Source organism: Lontra canadensis, unplaced genomic scaffold (assembly GCF_010015895.1).
Source record: "Lontra canadensis isolate GAN:19392208 unplaced genomic scaffold, GSC_riverotter_1.0 scaffold7, whole genome shotgun sequence".
In the NCBI taxonomy this organism is placed as follows: Eukaryota; Metazoa; Chordata; class Mammalia; order Carnivora; family Mustelidae; genus Lontra; species Lontra canadensis.
Window position 1 is genome coordinate 25,849,115 of NW_022631001.1, and position 17,174 is coordinate 25,866,288.

The 17,174-nt window shown below is 56.5% G+C and overlaps 1 protein-coding gene across 2 annotated transcripts in view; it reads left to right on the forward strand.

Annotated features, from left to right (window-relative positions):
- PDE2A (phosphodiesterase 2A) overlaps positions 1 to 17,174 on the forward strand; it is a 90,822-nt gene that overhangs the window by 66,836 nt on the left and 6,812 nt on the right. For both annotated transcript variants that reach the window (XM_032853183.1, XM_032853182.1), the window contains 14 exons: positions 3,719 to 3,828; positions 4,659 to 4,714; positions 9,903 to 9,962; positions 10,550 to 10,712; positions 10,904 to 10,956; positions 11,139 to 11,213; positions 11,321 to 11,362; positions 11,905 to 11,973; positions 12,213 to 12,343; positions 15,300 to 15,411; positions 15,903 to 15,942; positions 16,082 to 16,145; positions 16,581 to 16,653; positions 16,801 to 16,978. In XM_032853183.1, coding sequence (XP_032709074.1) covers positions 3,719 to 3,828; positions 4,659 to 4,714; positions 9,903 to 9,962; positions 10,550 to 10,712; positions 10,904 to 10,956; positions 11,139 to 11,213; positions 11,321 to 11,362; positions 11,905 to 11,973; positions 12,213 to 12,343; positions 15,300 to 15,411; positions 15,903 to 15,942; positions 16,082 to 16,145; positions 16,581 to 16,653; positions 16,801 to 16,978 — 1,226 coding nt within the window. The remainder of the gene's footprint in view (positions 1 to 3,718; positions 3,829 to 4,658; positions 4,715 to 9,902; positions 9,963 to 10,549; positions 10,713 to 10,903; positions 10,957 to 11,138; positions 11,214 to 11,320; positions 11,363 to 11,904; positions 11,974 to 12,212; positions 12,344 to 15,299; positions 15,412 to 15,902; positions 15,943 to 16,081; positions 16,146 to 16,580; positions 16,654 to 16,800; positions 16,979 to 17,174) is intronic.

Below are 17,174 nucleotides of genomic sequence, written 5' to 3' on the forward strand. Positions count from 1 at the left end.
CTCTGGGCCTCTGGCGGCTCCTGGGGGACAGCAAGATGGAAGACTGCGGTGTTCGAGGGCTGGTCCAGCTCTGAATTCTAGGGGCTGTAGGGGAGGGCCTCCTGGAAGAATGCCTGCAGAAGGGCCTTCCGGGAACTCTTCGTCGCCTTCATGTTGGTGCCCCTTCAATCTCCCAGCCTATTTCAGTCCCCAGCCCTGCCGCCTTCCTCCTCTTATTGTGTCTCCTGCCATCTTCAAGCCTCTCATTACCCGCTGCTGGTTGCAGCGAAGTCTGGGGCTTTTCAGATGCCATGGGGACACCCCCGCCCACAAGAGCCCAGCTGCTTGTCTCTCTCTGCTACCATTTGGGGGTCCCAGGGCCCAGTCTTGAGAAATTTCTTCCTCAGAGCTGACCTGGTCCTCTTTCACTGCAGAATCTGTGTTCCTCTGATTTGTGTCGAGGGACACATGGAATAGTCTGTCCCTGTCTCTGGAGTCTCACATTCTGGGAGAGGGAGAGGAGAGGGTCCAGGTCCTGGATTGAATCATAATTTATCTCCAAGAGAGATGAAAATTCAGAGTGAGGTTGAGGCCCTGGGAGGTGGGAGGTGGAGTGGGGTGCTCAGTAAAGGGGATGGGGCCTCACCAAAGACGGGGCTCAGAGGAGTGGGAGGGGGCCTGGGCACTCAGCTCTTTCCAGGCCATTGACCCTCCCAACAGAGAGCTTTTTTCTCTACTCTTGCCACTAAACAAATAATTGTTAAAGGGATGGAACTGTCATAAAGTCCACGCCTGTTCCTCTCCCCACTCTGTGCCCATCTGTCTTTATCGTAACTGGGGCAGCCATGACCACCCAGGCACCAGACCTGAGTCATTAGCCTTCAACCTGGACAGCTGGCCCCCGGGCGTGGAGTCCCCTCACCCCTCACCATCAGCCTGGCAGCTGGGTAGGAGGACAGAGGAGTCAGCAGGGGAGAGGAGGCAGGGTGGGGGAGGGGACCCTAAGGTGAGGGAGGAACAACTGGGGTGTGAATATAGACAAAGCCCTCACCCCCCATCTGGTTTGAGGAGACTCAGCCTGGGCATTTCCATTTGCCTTCTAGTCCATGGGTATCTTTAAAACCTCTAGGGGGACAGCAGTTCCAGGAAGGGTTTGCATGGGTGTGGGCTGGGGTAAGCATGGCCCAGCATAGACCTGCCTGGGACTGTGGGATGTGGCCAGGCTGGGGAGGACAGATTGCAGAGCAAGGTGCCAAGGTGAGGGGACTCCTCTGGGTTTAGGCTCCTCAGAGGCCCCAGTGCTCCGTGAGAGATCTGGGCTCAGTCAAGGTTGATCTGCCCCAGCCCCGCCTCTCCTCTGCTGTCCAGGGACGACAGAGACTAGATGCCCTCACTGCCAGGACATTTTCAGTCTCTCAGATTCTCCCTGTCCAGTGAGAGTTTTACCCAGCAGTTAAACTGATCAGGCTGAAAGCAAACATGACCTTCACCTTCCCCTACTCAAGTCCATCCTGGGGCTCCCACTGCCCTCAGGATCATGCCCAGCTCCTCAGGACCCTGTCCAGCCTTGCTCTCTGCTGTCCAGCCACACTAAACTCGACACATGCGGGTCCCTCTGCTTGCACCTCCCTTCCTGTCTGCCTTGAAAACCTCTGCATGTTCTTTAGGACCCAACTCCGCATCGCCTCCTCCAGGAAGCCTTCTCTGACACTAACGCCAAGCAGGACAGTTGTGAGATGCATGGAAGGTGATTCACTCATTGGATGGGGGAGGTGAGGAAGAGGGAGGTAGCTGGGACAGTTTGTGGACAAGCTTACAAGGGACCTGGTGGGTGGTTGTGCCTCTTTATGTGGTGGAGAGAACAAGTGCAGATTGGGACTGGGTGCCTTTGACGACATCAGGGACATCCAGGACAGGCTTCCAGGAGGCTGTTGGGTATCAGGGGTCTGGAGCTCATGAGAGTGGGACCTGGAGTCAGGAGGCCATGAGCGCAGAAGAGGGAGTTTTGTGCAGAAGAAAGGCGGAGGATAGACTCTTTTGTCAGGCTCCCAGGGTGGGGGGGTGGAGCACCAGGCGAAGGCAGCTTCTGGTCTGGGCATGGGGTTGGGAGGTTGGGAAAGGGGGAGTGAGGGGTCAGGGAGATGTAGTCCCTTGGTTTACAGACCAGCAACATAAGGACCAGCGCCATCTTGTGGTTGCCCAATAACCAGACTGCAGGAGGCCAAGTGGCTGGGTGAGCTCAGTAAGAGGGGGTTTGGCTGAGGGTCGTGGAGGCAAGCCCCTGCCTCCAGGAAGCCCCAGTCTTCAGCAATTGAGTCATCAGGAAACGTGGCTACATTGCTCTCCTGCTGCCCTAGATTCCCATTCCCTATTCCCAGCTGGACAGAGCAGAGCCGGAGACTAGCTCTCCAGGAGCCTCATTTTCCAGGGTATGAGGGCTAGAAGGTAGGAGACACCACTGGTTCTTGTAGATCCTGAATCAAGAGGCCAAGAGTGAATGGATCCAGCTCAGAATGCTGCATGACCTTTACCAAGAGGTGCAACCTCTTTGTCTTTGATTTCTCTAGAGGCCTCGACCTGATGGGGAGACTTGGAGGCCACCCCGCCTCTCTTATCCTCATCTGGCCTTTCCTTGGCTCTCCTTAGTGACCCTGGATGCCCACACTGGCATCCCAGCCCCCAGGCTTCTCTTCTCTTCAGGTCAGGCAGTTCCTACAAACACAATTAAGTGGAGGCAGCATGAGGGATGAGGAACCCAGGACATTTAATCATCATGGAGGGACAGTTGGTAAAAAATCAGGCACTTAATTAAGCAGGAAGAGCTAGAGGCCAGGGGAAGGGTAGTATGTGTGGCGAGGGCAGATAGAAGCTCATTCTTCCTAAACGACCTCCCCTCCCCACCCCTCCATCACAGCTACGCCCATTCATGCCAATCCCGTTGGAAGCTCACCCCCCTCAGGTCTTTAGGAAGATTCGAGCACATTAGTTAGGAGTATGGGCTCTGGTGCCAAGTGCCTGGGTTCAAATCCTGACTCTACAACGTATTAGCCCTGGGACCTTGGATATGTTCTCAACCTCCACCTGAAAATGGAAATGATGATAATATTGAATTCATGGGATTTCTGGGAATTCCAAGTTAAACCAGACGCGTTGCTTGGACTGTGCATGGCACATGGGGAATGTAGGATAAAATTTAGTCATGACAGCTGTCCCTGGAGTCCTCCTGGGCTTAGCACCACAAATTGCTCTAGAATGTTTTCTTTTTCTTTTTTCTTTTAATTGAAGTATCATTGACACACAGTGTTACACTAGTTTCAGGTGTATAGAAGGGCTTTCTGAGGGTAGAGATGGTTAGGATTCTACTTTCCTCCATACTCTTTCTCCCTAGAAGGCTCAGAGAGGTAGATCACTTGCCCAAGGTCAAGTAGTAGCCACAGCAGGATTTCAGAGCTAGGTAGCCTAGCTCTGAGCCCTTGCTTGACTTGCTCTGGGGGACCTGTGCTGGGCCCCAGGGTTCCAGCAAGGGGCACCAGAGACCAGACTGTGGCTGCCTGCCCCTCTACGTGGCAGGTCAGTGTTCCCATCTCTTTTATTTGTGTCCTCCTTGTGTCCACCCTACAGCAGGTCAGATTGTCTAGATCCTTGCAGGTGTGCAGGGTCGAGCCGGCTGTGTGTCCTCAGGTCGGGGTCTGCTCCTTTTTGATCCGGGGACTGAGAGCTGGGAGGGTGTCCTTTTCAGAGAGGCTGTGGTCTCCCAGAAGCGGCTGGGCTGCAGCGGACTGGGCCCCACAGACCTGCCCGGGAAGCCGTTGGCCAGGCTGATGGCTCCACTGGCTCCTGACACCCAAGGTAAGGGCTGGGACCTGGGCAGGGGCAGGGAGGGACTGTGGCCCTGCTCCCCAGATCACGTCTGTCTTCTAGCCCTGTCTTCATCTCTGTCTCCTTCTTTCTCTTGCTCTGTGTCTCCAGCAGTTCCTCCATCTAATTCTCTCTCTGTTGTGCTACTAACCTCTCTGAGCCTCAATTTCCTGATATGTAAAATGGGGACGAGAGAACCTGCCTTGAGGGGGTGTTTTGAGGAGGAGCAAATGAGATAACGCATGTTAAGGGCCTGCCACATACTAGGGCTCAGTGGCCAGTGGCCGCAGTGATCATGTGCTTGTGTCTATTGCTAGATGGGCTGCATTGTTGTCATGCTCTCTCTGTCACTGTCTCTGTTTTTCTTTCTCTTCCTCTCCACGCCCCCTGTCCGCCATGTCTCTCTGCCTCGTGTCTCAGTCTCTCTAGGTCTCTGTCCTCTGTCTCGATGTGGAAAGTGCACAAGACTGGGAGTCAGGAGACCTGACTTGCTGTGTGATCTTGGGCAAGTCACTTCCCCTTTCTGGACCTCAGTTTCCCAATCTGTAAAATAGGGGTGCTCAGCCTTACCTGCTTCCTGCCCTCTCAGGGTTGCTGGGGGGTGGGGCTCATAGAAGAGTTTTGAAGTGAGGGGGCTTCCTTCCATGCAGGGGACATTGCTGTGGTTGTTCTGTTGCCGCCTCAGGACCCCCGTCTCTCTGGGTGTCTCTGTGTCTCTGTGCCAGCCTCTCTGTGTCTTTGTCTCCCTCCCTGGGGCTTGGCTCTGTATCTCTGAGCCTCACTGGCCCCGCAGGACCACCTTATTGCCCTCTCCCCCTCAGTGCTGGTCATGCCGCTCGTGGACAAGGAGGCTGGGGCTGTGGCAGCCGTCATCTTGGTAAGAACAGTGTGGGGTGGGATTGGGGGAGAGAGGAACAAGGGACGAACAGGGGATAGAGCCTTTCTGGGTGTGTGTGTGTGTGTGTGTGTGTGTGTGTGTAGAGCAGCAAGCTGGACTGGAGTGGGGGAAATGGGGATCTGGGAGGAGTCCGGGTTTTTCCCACACCCCAGCTCTTCACCTTACCTTGAATGGGCAAGACGAAATCATCGGCCCTGTCAGCAACATTCAGAGATATGTACAGGCCTCTCTTGTACTTCTCAGCCTGATTGGAGCTATCTGTGCAACACTGACCTTTGGCATCCTCCCTGCTGGGTTAGGGGCAGGGGGCTGTGTCCACAGAAGGCCTGACAGACACTGAGGAAAAGTGGATGGACATGTTGCCTACAAAAAGAGCCAGTTTGGGAAGGCCGGCCAGATTCCTGTGGCTGGAGCTCAGGAGCATGAGGGGGGCCCACTGGGAAGGTCTGCCTGGGAAAGCATCCAGCCCCGCTGCTGATGCTGGCGACGATGGGTGGGCTTCCTGGAGGGGGTAATGGAGGGGAAGGGGTTTCAACGGCAAAGGGGGTATGCGCTGCTTGGCGAGGCGGGTGTGTGTGTGGGGGGGGAGCCGGGGGTAGTGGGATGGTGGGCAGTCAGGCAGGGAACCCAGGCCCAGGCTCCCCCTGCCCTCTGCTGCCCCCTGGCGGAGCTTACCAGCTTTCTGCTCCACCAGCCGAGCTTGGCTGAGCCTAGTGGGGCTGGTTCAGCCACTCTTTCAGGCTCTTCTCCCATAAATCAAATCATCCTGTCCTAGGAACCGAGGGTTGGCGCCCCCCAATGGCCATTATTGAGGGGTCTGCTTCACCGAGGCAGCCACAACCTCAATAAGGCTCAGACCTGGGGGCGCGGACAGATGAAGAAGGGGTCCTCGTGCGCCCGTGGGACTCCTCCCGAGCTCATTAAAACGGAATTAAAGGTTTCCGAGGCGCCTGACCTTTCCGGAGCTGCTGGCAGGGGAGGGCAGTGGGAGTGGGGGCCGGCCGCGGGGAGAGGGGGAAGAGGAGAGGAAGGAAGGAGTGCTTGGCTTGGTCTCCTCGGCGCCCCATCTGCATGACTGAGGGAGCCGTCGGCCCCTCGGTTTCTCCCGCAAGCTGCTCCCCCACCCCCAGCTTCTGTTCCCGCAGGGGACGGATCTGCTGTTGGCACAGAGTTCTTTCTCAGCGCGGCTTCCCTCCCTCTTTTGGTCCCAATCTGTGCCAGAGCGGGTGGCTTGGAAGAGGCCCAGGGCTGGGGGCAATGTGCAGAGGTGGGCGGTGGGAGGGGGTAACTCAGTGGCCCACCTCTGTTGAGGGAGAAGAGTCTGGGGGTGCCAGGTTCCCGAGAAGGATTTCCTGTGGCTGTCTAGTGAGGGCTGGGTCAGAAGGGAAGCCACTCCAGCAAGAGGAGGACGTTCGGAGTTTTTTCATCTTGCCGGCAGGAGAATGGCTGCCGTGACCGAAGCTCAGCTTGGCTCAGGTTGGACCCGGAGTCCAGGTTTCTGCCTTCACCTGCGGGAAGAAAGGCCTGTGTGTATATGTGTATTGTGGGCTGCGGAAGGGGAGGCGGCCAGCCTTACTCACATTCAGTACACCCTAGAAAACCCTGCTCTGGGCATCCAGGCTGGGTGCTGGGGCAGAGAGCGGAGTGAGACCCATTTGCGCCTTCTAGAAGCTCCATCTGGGGGAAGACAGGCACAGCCTCAGGTGACCACTGGCCAAATGAAATAAATGCTGCTGGCAGGTGCTCTGGTGGCAGAGGCTGGAGCACCAAGGGGTGCCTCATAGTGGAGGTAGCATTTGAGTAGGGCTTTGGAGCATAGGTAGGAGGTTGACAGGCAGAGAAGAGGGGAAAGAATATTCTAGGAGTAAACAGCATGAACCAAGGCAGGGTGGGGAGAAGGGTGGTTGGGAGAAGAGTGATCCTGGTGAGGCTGAGGCTTGGGGTGCACGGTGCTGAGCAAGATGTCACCTGGGGCTCTGGTTGCCAGGAGAGGTTCCCGACAACTAGCTTCCCACCTCCTCAAAGGCCCCGGGAAGCTCTTTTTTTTTTTTTTTTTTTCTTTAAGAGCTCTTGAAAAGTACTTAAATTATTCAGTCTGCCTCTCCTCCAAGCCTGTGCCTCAGGTAGAAGTGCAATTCCCCAGGACACCCCTGTCCCCATTGCATACACATCTGCTAGGTCCTGTGTCCCCCTGGATCTCACAAGCTTCCAGAGGTGGCCCAGGCTGCCCCCGACCTCCTAGCTACAACTAGATCCTGACGGCAAAGGGCCGAAGGGTAAAGGGGATGCCACAGGGCAGAGATTTGGGGAGGGCTGATTCACCAGCTCTGTCCTCAACAAGCCCCACTCCTTTCTCAGACTCTCTGCTCTTGGTGTCCATTTATCCATCCTTCCATCTGTCCATCCACCCTCCCGCCCATCTATCAGTCGGAGACCCATTTCTCGGGCATTGCCAGGCATGGTGTGCTAGGTGTTGCCAACGGAGCAGTGACTGACCCCTGGCTTCGCAGGTCATACAGCCTGGAGCTGTCGGGAGACAGACATCAAACAAGTGAGCCAAACAGGGATAGAATTGCAAATGATGGCAAATGCTGGCAAGGAAACAGGGAGCCCTGCAAGGAATATTGGTGCCTGATGGAGATACTGTGGGTGGAGGGCTGTCTGAGGACTGTGCCGGCCAGGTGCAGGGCTGTGTGGCTGAGTGCTGGGCGTCTGCAGCTCAAGGTGCCTGAACAGCAGATTCTTCGTGTGCAAAGAGTCCTTAGCTCTGTTCCTTAGTTCTGGGATGAGAAGTCCCAGGAGAGGATGGCCCTTGGTCTCTGGCATCGGATGCATGATTTGTGCCCATGCTTCCTTCCCGCTCTGGCAGCCACACCGGCTCCTTATTTGAGGACGATGTGTTCATGCGACTAGCCACACTGAACTTGGTGAGGGTGAGGGGTTTGAGGGCTGTGCTGGGCTTTCAACCCTCTCTGCAGCCCCAGTGCCCACAACTGAGTGTTCCCACGGGGCCCCAGACACACTCCCTTTTTAGCAAGAGTAGGCTGCAATTGTGTGTTCCTGTGGGTGAGCAAAAAGCCATGCGTGAGTGCTAGTGATTGTATGTTTGCCTATGGGGGAGCAGGAGTGTGTGCATGGCTCTTGGCTATGTGAACCCAGGTGTCCTGTGTACGGATCTGAATGTGCCCATATAGATGGTGTGTATGCTGTGGGTGTGGATGTGTGGATGCCTTTGAGTCTGGGACTCCACTCCACGTGTGCCCACACGCCTGAGCATCTCCATGGAAAAGTGAGCGTAGGGGCGGGTGCTGAGGCTTTTCAGGAGAATGTGTGTGGGCTCATGCATAGGCTGGGTGGGGATGGGCTGAAGCAGCCCAGGAGGCTGCGCTGGGCTGGGGGGTGGGAGGAGTACAAGGGGTACAGGAGAACGTCCCTGTCTCCAGCCTTCTGAAGCTCTCCTTCGGTCTCCCCACTCTGTGTTGGCACCAGGCTGTGTTGTCAACCCAGGAACTGGATGTCACATAGTCTTGGAGGGGTCCCAATCTTCCCTTTTCCTGAGAGACGGGTCCAGGTGGAAGGAATAAGAAGGATAGCCTCCCCCATCTACTAACAGTAACATACTGACATGTTTATGTAAGCCATACACAAATCAAGCATGCTCCCAGCCTCTTTCAACTCCCTGTCCTGTGGGAGTCCTAGATGGTGGCACTTCGTCCAGAACTTAACCTTCAACAACCATCTTTGGTCCACAGATGCTAGAGTCTGCCATGGATCCCCAGTACAGTGAAGCTAAAGTCCAATTCCTTCACCTTGCACTCAAGGCTCTTCCTCCTGTGGCACTATGGATCCTACCCCTGCCCTGGTCCTCCCATCCCCATGCCACCTCTTAGCCAGCCCTGCCAGGACACCCCTGGCTGCAGTGTCCCCTCTCTTCAGGTTCCACCTGTCCTCCCCATACTTCAGTGCCAGTTCTTGAAGCCTCCCTAATGCCTTTCCCCTCGGAGCCCCCACAACTCTGACGTTCCCACCGACACCATCTGCCCTCTCCTACTTCCTCAGGTCTGAGGTTCTGCACCCCACCAATTGCATCCCCCACTCCATCCCACCCCAGCCAGACTGTGAGCTTTGTGAGAACCTGTTGGGCTCCTCCTCTCCATCTGCTCCAGGCAGGGGACCTAGAGCAGAGGCGGATGGGGGCTGCTGCGTGGGGAGGGAGGATGAAGGAGGGACCCCAGTGCAGTCACTGTGGGGAGCCCTGCAGGTGGCAAGCAGCTCTGAGTAGGCACAGGAAGCTGGTGACGCAGGTGGGGAGCCTAGCTGGCAGGACCTGCTGTGGGCTCCCAGACTGCCACCCCCCCCCCCATTTTTCTTACCAAGTCCCCATGCAGGGGTCAGGGAAGAGTGTTCACAAAGTATAGAAGATGCGCTAAGGGTATGCCTCATGATTGACACGGGGAAGTTGGATGATAGATGATGGAGGGTGGAAGGGTTGAGGGTGGATCCTGAGAGGGGAAGGTATGAGCAGACAAGGGGAGGGAGTGATTGGTGCTCTCCCAGACTCTGCCACTTTCTGCTGTGTGACCATGCGCAAGGCAATACAACCTTTCTGGGCCTTGATTCATGTGCAGGATGGAAGCTTGCCTTCCAGGCTGGTGAGAATCCCACACGTGTGAGGCAAGCACTTTATCACTCCATCATCCATTCTCCCAACCTTCCTCCCAAGTTCTTTAGGCTCGGCAGATGCATCATAAATGTTGAAACTCTTCCCTCACTGCAGACTCAAGGGCAGCTCAAGCCTCAACTTGGAAAGTATGGAGCTGGGGGCTGAGGCTAATACCACTGATTCCATAATCAGCACCTAAGGGGCTCCATGGGCTGGGAGATGGAAAGGGGTCCAAGGTCACCCCCTCTTTCCCTCACTGGACACCTGGGTTGTGCTGTTAATGGGACAGTGTCTGAAAAGGCAGAGATCTTTCTTTGGATTAGCCCTAGAAGGCTTCCTGGAGGAGGGGATTTTCCTGGCGCCATCTGCTTGGTCAGAAGGATAGGCTTATCATTGAGGCCCACAGACTGGGGTGTGGATGTGTTGGTGGTGACAGGTGTGTGCTGGGCATGGGACAGGAGCCTAGGGGAGGTCACAGGTGGTCCCCCTCTCATATTCTTTCAGGTGCACTGTGGCCAGCTGAGCGACAGTGAAGAGTGGAGCCTGCAGGCGGTGGAGAAGCATGTGAGTGGGGGTAGGGCCGGGTAAGATGGGGGCTGCTGAAGACCTCACCACAACTGGTAGGAAGATGATCTGGCTGGGGAACTGGACAGACCTGTGTTCCTGTCCACCTTCTTTGAGCAAGTCACTTAACCCTCTCTGGGCCTCAGTTTCACATCTGAAAATGAGGATAAAGATAGCACGGACTTGCTTATGGTTCAGTGAGATAAGGCAAGTCAGATACCTTGTCAATACTTAGGAAGGACTATGTACTTAATGATCCTGAGACTTCAGGAGTTTGTGACTTTAACAAGGCCTTCCAACTCCCTGAGTGCCAGAGAAGCGGAGAAATCTGACCCCGCCCAGTCTAGTAAGAGCCTGGAGGCCAGCCAGGGGGACAAATCCTGTCCCTAGCTGTTCAAGGACTGAAGGATGCGCCTGGGGCACTAGGAGCCCACGGGTGGGTAGAGCGCTAAGGGCTGAATTGTTTGGGACCGGGGTTGGGGGCAACGAGCACCGCAGGACGACGGAGCAAAGGCGAAGGTCTCCAGGCAGCGGCGAGCGTCGTACAGGTGGGGCGAGTGACTCGCTGACCAATCGGCTTGTCCCAGACCCTGGTGGCCCTGCAAAGGGTGCAGGCCTTGCAGCAGCGCGGGCTCGGCGTGGCCTCCGAAGTAGTCCAGAAACCCCCGGCGGCGGTGGCGGCGGCGGCGGCAGACCAGAAGGGCGGCGTCGCGTACACCGACCAGGACCGGAAGATCCTACAGCTGTGCGGTGAGGACCCGGCGGGGTCCCGGGGCCCGACGGGATCTAACCTGGAAGCGACGGGCCTACGGGGTGGGGCGCGCCCGGGATGGGGGACCCGAGTGGCAAGTGGAAGGGAGGTCTACGGGCCGGGCCGGCAGGTGGAGCACCCCTGGGGGAGTCGATGAGTCTTCCCTCTGCTCCGCGCCTCCCCACTGCAGGGGAACTCTACGACCTGGACGCCTCTTCCCTGCAGCTCAAAGTCCTCCAATACGTGAGTGCACGTGCTTCTACCCTGTCCCCGGTGGTCCTCCAGGGACCTAGGACCCTTCTCAATCAGATTCCGGCGCCCGCCCTCCCCTCCTCCTACTGAGGAGCCTCGGAGAGGCGAGAGGGTGGGGAGTGGGGGTGGCCCCAGATCCGCGGTCAGCCGCTCCCTTGGTCCCTGCCTCTCAGCTGCAGCAGGAAACCCAGGCATCTCGCTGCTGCCTCCTGCTGGTGTCCGAGGACAATCTCCAGCTTTCCTGTAAGGTGAGGGCCCAGGTCCACTGTGGATTGGAGAGGGGGTGGGGGACCCAGGTCTCCGAGGGGAACAGTCTTGCCCACCCTTTAACCGGTGCCGCCACTTTGCCCCTCAGGTCATAGGAGATAAAGTGCTACAGGAGGAAACCAGCTTTCCGGTGAGTCCCCCATCCATCCTCAGTGTTGGGAGTCTGTGGGAGGAGTTAGGGCCAGTGAGGGGCTCCAGGGAGCTGGCCAGAGAGACAGGGATCTCTGCTAGAATCTCTTGGAATCTGCTGGAATCATCTGGATCTTGGAATCTATTTAGAAATGTTATGAGAGATCACAATCTGTTATGAACAGGATCCATTAGGAGAGACCTCTTACAATCTATAGAAAGGCTTACTTGGGACCAGTTCACTTCTGTTGGAATATTTCTGGATTTGGCTCTTAGAATCTGTTGAGTTCCACTCTCTGTGGAGTTTGCTTTCCTCTCTTCTAATTAGGGAAGACCCTAATGTCATCCGAAGGGGATTCTGGTCAAGAGCAGAATTTCTCTCCACCCCACCTTCCACCCCAACTCCCCAGTATTGACTCTATCCACTGTTTGGATTTACTGAAGAAGTTGCTGGAACTTAAAGACTTGGGAGGGGGGTTGAGTCTGAGGTCACCTGACCTTGGAGAGAGCCGAGCCCTGACTCAGCCTCTCCTCACTCCCCAGCTGACCACAGGGCGCCTGGGCCATGTGGTGGAAGATAAGAAGTCTATCCAGCTGAAAGATCTCACCTCTGTAAGCCATGGACTGGCCGGACTGGGGGGAGGAGGCAAAGGGACAGGGTCTCTGGGAGAAGGCAGCTTGCGAACGGGGGAGACAAGCCCCAGGGACTTTCTTCCAAGCCACCCCCATGTTTAGTGCTTCCCATTCCCCAGGAGCCCCTTAGAATTGCCTGTTGCGGAGTGTGGTGGTGGGATTGGGACGAAGCACATTCCCTCCTTCCATCCCCACCCTGACACCCCTCCCCTTTGCAGGAGGATGTGCAACAGCTGCAGAGCATGTTGGGCTGTGAGCTGCAGGCCATGCTCTGCGTCCCTGTCATCAGCCGGGCCACCGACCAGGTAGTGGCCTTGGCCTGCGCCTTCAACAAGCTTGGAGGAGACCTGTGAGTCTTGGTTGGATGACGTGGATCAGGAGGTGGAGCTGAGAGGCTGGGCAGGGCTCTGCTAGGGCCACAGTGAGGGAAAGGCTCCAGGCAGGGGACACTGTCCCAGCAGTGGTGGGCCATATGGTTTGTTGGTGCAGGAGCCTAGGGGATTCTGAAGGTGCTGCAGCTTCTTCTGGCTGAGATACAGGTCATTGGTGACTCTCCATCACCCATGTTGGCTTATTTAAAATCATGTTGAGGGGTACCTGGGTCGGTCAGTCCATTAAGCATCTGCCTTCAGCTCAGGTCATGATCCCAGGACCCTGGGATCGAGCCCCACATTGGGCTCCCTGTTCAGTAGGGAACCTGTTTCTCCTTCTCCCTCTGCCTGGTGCTCCCCCTGCTTGTTTGTGCTTTTTCTCTCTCTCTGTCTTTCTCTCTGTCAGATAAATAAATAAAATCTTAAAAAAAATAAAAATAAAATCATGTTGAGGTCCAAGTCAGTTCCCCTTCTTTTGCCCACTTCCTCTAGTTTGGATTATCTACTCTTAGAGAGAACTGGCCTTTCCCCCACTTGCCTTCACCCTCTTTTGGCACTTCTGCTGGAAACTGCCCTGATGAAGGGTGGTGAGCTCTGGGATGGGTGAACTCTCTGGGACCCAGAGTGCGCCACTGACACTGTGGACAGGGGCTAAAGGGAAGAGGTGGGGGGCTGGGATAAGCTGTAGAGACACTGACAGGGCAGCTCTAAGAATCCTAGAAAACAGTGGTGGGAAGGGCAGAGTCAGGTAAAGAGGCTTAGGAAGCTATTCTCAAGAACTGAGGTCAGATTTGGGGTCTAGAAGTGGAATTGTAAATAGATTTCATGTCCTACTCCAGCTCATTACTTGGTAAGAGCTGCCTGCAAGAGTGGGCTGAGCATGGAGGTTAACTGAGTGAGAAACGGTGCCGTGACCAGGGAGCTGTGTCTGTCCTGGGCATAGGCTCCGTATGTGAGTGCTGCCACATGTGGTCCACTGCTCTCTCAGACTGTGCCTGAGTCGCACAGGGAGGGAAGAGCAGGCGGGTGGGAGGTGAGTCCTGATTCCAGGATACGGACATACTGACAAAATGCTTGGCCCCTGGGGCTCCAGCAAGCAGTCAGGGCTGTAGGTCCTGCAGAAAGTGGACACTGGGGATGTTGAGATGACTGAGATGTCAGAAAGCCTGGGCATGGTGTCTGCAAGGGTGAGGCAGAGATCTGGGAGTCGTAGGCCTGAGGAGCAGGACCTGCCAGCGCAGAGCTCTGCAGGCAGGGCAGCTAGGCCTGGGGAAGTGAAGATGGGGCTGAAGCAGAACCCGCTGAGGCAGGGAGGGTGTGGGATCTGTGTCATCAGTGCTTGGCGTCCTACTGGTGGGAGCATTTACATCGTTTAGCAAGCACACATCGGGCACCTACTGTGTCCAGCCCTGGACTGCTCAGATGGCCTCAGAAAGGTCCCTCGGGAGGGGAGTACAGAGAGAGGGGGTTCAACAGGGGCTGTGACCTCTGGCTGCTGGCTGGGGGACTGGGCTCTAAGATGGCCTTAGACCTGGAGGAGAGGTGGCATCAGAAGGGAAATGAGATGGGGCTTGGTGACAGCTCTGTAGCCATCTCTGGGTCCCACACATTTCAGGGAGTAAGTGCTGAATGAGTGTATGAGACAAGGTGGGGTTCTGCTCAGAGCAGGGATGGCAGACAAGCTGCCTGGAGCCCAAAGAACAGGGACCCCAGAGTCCCTTGAGCTGGGAGCGTGAGGGGGCTGGTGGCCAGGGCAGACATAGAATACAGTTAAAGCACTTAGCAGACACCTCCCATTTATCTCTCTGGCACCAGTTCTGCACTGGGTGACACAGTCATGGTCCCTGCCTTCAAGATTTGAAGTTTATTTTCAGGGCAGAGAGGGAGGAGGGTGGGAAAGGTATTCTAGGCAGAGCGAACAGTGTGGGGAAAAGCGTGAAGGTGTGAAAGAGCCTGAGGTTTTCTCAGAATGATGAGGATCTCAGTAAGGCTTAGTCTGAGAGACACCCATAGATATGGGGACAGAGGTGAGCGGGACCAGACTGAGGGAACTCACATGCTGTGCTAGGGAAGGTGGGGAGAGGATACAGGGTGGTGGGGACAGGGATCTAGACCCAAAGCATGAGGCAGCCAGCAGGAGTGAGGGATACCCTGGCAAAGGAGCACCGAGACCGGCCATAAAATGGGGAGAAGCCTAGGCAGGGAAATCTGGGGGCTGAGAGGTCAAGATCTCAGAGGCATGCTTCTCCCCCTCATTCCTAAGGCCCCCACTTGGAGAGGCTAACCCATGTCTCCAGCGCAGATCCTCCCTAGCTTGGTCCATCCAGCCCCACAGAACTCCCTGTCACTTGGTGGCCAGATTGAATGACCTCAGCAGGACCAGGGGCCATCTTGCCAAATGGGAGCTAGCTCTGAGAGAGATGGGCTCCTCCTCACAGCCACGTTAGAATTTATGGCGGCACCAAATCACAGCCTGCAGAGTTGGAAGAGTAGGACAGTGAAAGAAGTTGGACAAGACAGGGTGGGACCACTGCCCCTCTCTGAGGCTGGTGGCCCCTGGGAAAGAGCAGGAGAATACCCAGCTCTGGCCCAAGCAAGTGTCTAGTCTGAGGGGGGAGACCCAACCTCAGTTTGGATAAATCCGAAGTCAGTGGAAGGGGACATAGCTCTGGCTTCAAGAAACAATAGTTTGAGGAGGAAAACACATTTTGGTCTGAGGGAGATTAGAGCCTTCCCCTCAGAAAGCCCCCAGTCTGAGTGGGAAGCTGGCCTCAGCTGCCTATGCCGCGAGCAGCCCGGGTAGAAGGGAGTGATGTTTAGCTCATGCGTCTCTGAGTGGACTTCCTGGGGAAATGGAAGCAAGGAGAAACAGGGAGGGAAGACCAAAGACTGCTGTCCACTGCCTCTCTGGTGACCCCTGCCCCCCTGCCCCAGGTTCACGGACCAGGATGAGCGTGTGATCCAGCACTGCTTCCACTACACAAGCACTGTGCTCACCAGCACCCTGGCCTTCCAGAAGGAGCAAAAGCTCAAGTGTGAGTGCCAGGTGAGTCACCCACTATGAGCCTCTCTTGGAGATGAAGTCACCCAGCTCTCAGCCCCAGAGCATCACTCATAGGGAAAAGCCCCTGTCTTTCTGGACTGATGGCAGGAAGGTTAGCTACCTAGTGCCCTGGAGGCTTCTTAAAGAGGGAGGTGGGTCAGTGGCTCCTCAGGCCAGCCCGTTGCTGGCTGCAGGCGCTGTGTGCGATCGTCCTCTAGTGTTCAACTTGGGTACTACAGCAACATCTGGGCAGCGTTAGCCCGATGTTAGGGAGAGCCTGAGACTCCAGACTACTGTGCTCCTTCACTGGGGCTGTACTTCCCACTCCTTCAGTTGGTAGCCAGATGATATAATTAGACTCTGCCAGTCTCCAGCATGACCAGAGAGCCCGAGAGGAGGAATGAGAAGACTCAGGAAACATTGGAGGCAGGGGGCTGGAGAAGGGGAACCCTCTGCAACGCCAACCCCTACGATCTTCATTCTCTCCATTCCAGGCTCTTCTCCAAGTAGCAAAGAACCTATTCACTCACCTGGGTGAGTGAACTGTCCTCCTCCATGCCCAGCTGTGGGGTGGGAGTGGGGGTAGGCGTTTTGGGGAGGAAAGGTGAGAAGGCTTGTTCTTGGCACTCTAGCCTGGTCTCATCACTGCCGTCCACGCTTCTCCCACCCACAGATGATGTCTCTGTCCTGCTCCAGGAGATCATCACAGAGGCCAGAAACCTCAGCAATGCTGAGATGTAAGCGAATCTACCTCAGGGTGGGGAAGCAGAGGCCCCAGTCCTCAGGCCTCATCCCCTTTTTCCTTTTCCCTCTCCCCTCCCCCCAACTGCCTCCTTGTGGGACCCTGTCATGTTTTGTATGATCCTTTATTTCATGCTTGTGTCCCTTACTAGTAACGTCCAATGACAGTGGAGGGGGGGGTCCCTTTGCTGCCCACGGATCCCCAGCTCCTAACACAGTGCCTGGCACACAGTAGCCGCTACAAGGAGGAAAAAAAATCATTGGGATGAATTTATGTCTGAAGTCAACCAACCCTCCAGAGGGTCTCGTAACGGAGCACACCTTCCAGGCTTCAGAAGTCTGGGCTTTGCCCTAAGTCGTGAGAAGTGTGTGGGGGGGGGTGGTCAGAGAGGGGTGTCAGGGCGCTGTGGACTGAGGCTATCTCCCCACAGCTGCTCCGTGTTCCTGCTGGACCAGAATGAGCTGGTGGCCAAGGTGTTCGACGGGGGTGTGGTGGATGACGAGGTGAGGCGCGGCCGCGCGAAGGGCGGGTGTGGCCGTAGTTCTGGCAGCCAGGAGTCCGCAGGGCGGCGAGGGAGCAGAAGGGACAGTCCACGGTCCGCTCCCTGGCGGGCCGCTGACTTCCTCCCTACTCGGTTACCGCCGCGGCAGAGCTACGAGATCCGCATCCCGGCTGACCAGGGCATTGCGGGCCACGTGGCAACCACCGGCCAGATCCTGAACATCCCAGACGCGTACGCGCACCCGCTTTTCTACCGCGGCGTGGACGACAGCACGGGCTTCCGCACGCGCAACATCCTCTGCTTCCCCATCAAGAATGAGAACCAGGGTGCGAGCTCCGGGCGGCTCCGGGAAGCGGGGCGGGGCGGGGCCTGAGCAGGATGGGGCGGAGCCGAGCGGAGGGTTGGCGACCCTTCCCCACCGTCCTAGAGTCCTACAGCAGAAAGGCCTTGCGGTTACCCAGGCCCGGAAGTCCCTTGAGGACACCCTGGGAAGGCAGACGCCACCGGACACACCCACCGGCT